General features: G+C 65.3%; 1 protein-coding gene across 1 annotated transcript in view; it reads right to left on the reverse strand.

The window, feature by feature from the left end:
- Positions 1-445: 445 nt before the first annotated feature.
- LOC307090234 (ubiquitin carboxyl-terminal hydrolase 54-like) overlaps positions 446-1,652 on the reverse strand; it is a gene marked incomplete at both ends in the record, with an annotated part of 38,149 nt that continues 36,942 nt past the window's right edge. Inside the window, 2 exons of the mRNA XM_079756808.1 lie at positions 446-835; positions 992-1,385. Of these exons, the coding sequence (XP_079612934.1) occupies positions 446-835; positions 992-1,385 (784 nt within the window). The remainder of the gene's footprint in view (positions 836-991; positions 1,386-1,652) is intronic.

Consider the following 1,652-nt stretch of genomic DNA (forward strand, 5'->3'; position numbering starts at 1 on the left):
GATGTGGGAGAGAGAAGGAGAGAGGAAAGGGGAGAAGTGAGAAGGAAGAGAAGAGGAGAGACGATGAGAAAGGCGGAGACAAGAAGAGAGGAGGAGAGATGACGAAGAGAGGAAGAGACAGGTGGAGAGGAGGGGGAGAGGAGTGAGGAGGAGAGAGGAGGAAGGGAGGAAAAGTATAGAGGAAGAGAGCAGGAGAGGAGGCGGATGGAGGAGGAGAGAGGAGGAGGGAAGAGGAGAGAGGAGGAGAGAGGTCAGAACCATTGCTTTCCCAAGCGGAAAGCTGGGGAAAGCACATACATAGATTAGATTCCCCATTGAATCTAATCGAATGTTATCACAAGGTATCGAACATTGTATTTGATTTTTCTATGTGTGTGTGTGTGTGTGTGTTTGCGTGCGTGCATGTGTGTGTGCGCATGTACGTGTATTTTGGCGCGTGCATGCCTTAGTGGGTACCTGCTCTGCCGGCCTGCAGGCTGGACTGGTAGAGGTAGTCGAGTTCCGACAGCTCCGCCTCGTCGTGGTCAGCTGGGCTGCTGTTGTAATTATAGTTGTGGTGGTTGTTGTGCCAGGGACCAGGGGCATGCTGGGAGCTGTAGTGTCCAGGGGACGACTGGCAGCTGTAGCTGTAGTGGTGGCCGCTGCTGCTGCAGGCCGGCGGCTCGATGGGAACGCAGCGGTCGGGCGGCGTGCTGTAGGGCGTCACCACCGCGTCAGGGCGGTCCAGGCTCCAGGAGGACCAGTGGCGCGTGGCGCTGGCGCCTGCGCTATTGGCGTTGGGGGCGGGTCCCGGCCAGTGGTGGGGGACGTGGGCGGGCGGGGGAGGGCCGGGGGGCTGCCACAGCGGGGCCAGGGTGCTCCTCTCCTCGTAGGGGCGGGCCCGGGGCGGGGCCGGCGGTGGAGGAGGGGGAGTGGCGGGGGGAGGCGGGGGCCACGCGCTGGGGGGAGGGGGCGGGGGAGGGGGAGGGGGTTCCGTCGGCGAGGGTCCCGCGGGCCTCCCCTCCCAGGGGGGCGAGCCCGCGTCGGCCGGCGGCGGCGGCGGCGGCGGCGGCGGGCGCATGTCCCAGAGCCGCAGGGGCAGCGAGGGCAGGGAGATGGCCAGGTGCTTCCGCAGGGGTCTCACCCGCACGCCCCCCGCCTGCAGCGCCTGGCAGAGCCTTACCCCCATGGCCCCGCCCCCCTCCCCCTCCCCCTGCTGCACGGGGCCGGTGGGGAGGCACGGGTGAGGGATGCTGAGGGTGAGCTGGGGCCGGGGGAGGGGGGGCCTGCAGGGGGGGAGTGACGAGTCGTGGCTCAGGGCGGCGTCCCGTCGAGCCATTGTCCGCTCCTCTTCCTCCTCCTCCTGATTGGGCGTCAGCAGTATTTGGAGCGGGCCAAGCTGTTCACTGGAGGACACAACAGAAGGGAGGGGGGGAGGGGGGGAGGGCAGGGGGAAGGGGGCGTGTCTGTCAGAGAGCAGAGCCGGCTCACACACACACGCACACACACAGCTGATCTGATGACCAGGTGGGGAGACTGCATAGAGGAAGGTCACACGCACACACACTCGCACGAGGAATGAACAGCCACGTACACACACACACACACACACACACACACACGTGTACACGCGCACTCACACATACAAACACACGCCTTGGGCGAGCGACCGT

Source organism: Pollachius pollachius (assembly GCF_949987615.1).
Source record: "Pollachius pollachius genome assembly, chromosome: 19".
Taxonomy (NCBI): Eukaryota; Metazoa; Chordata; class Actinopteri; order Gadiformes; family Gadidae; genus Pollachius; species Pollachius pollachius.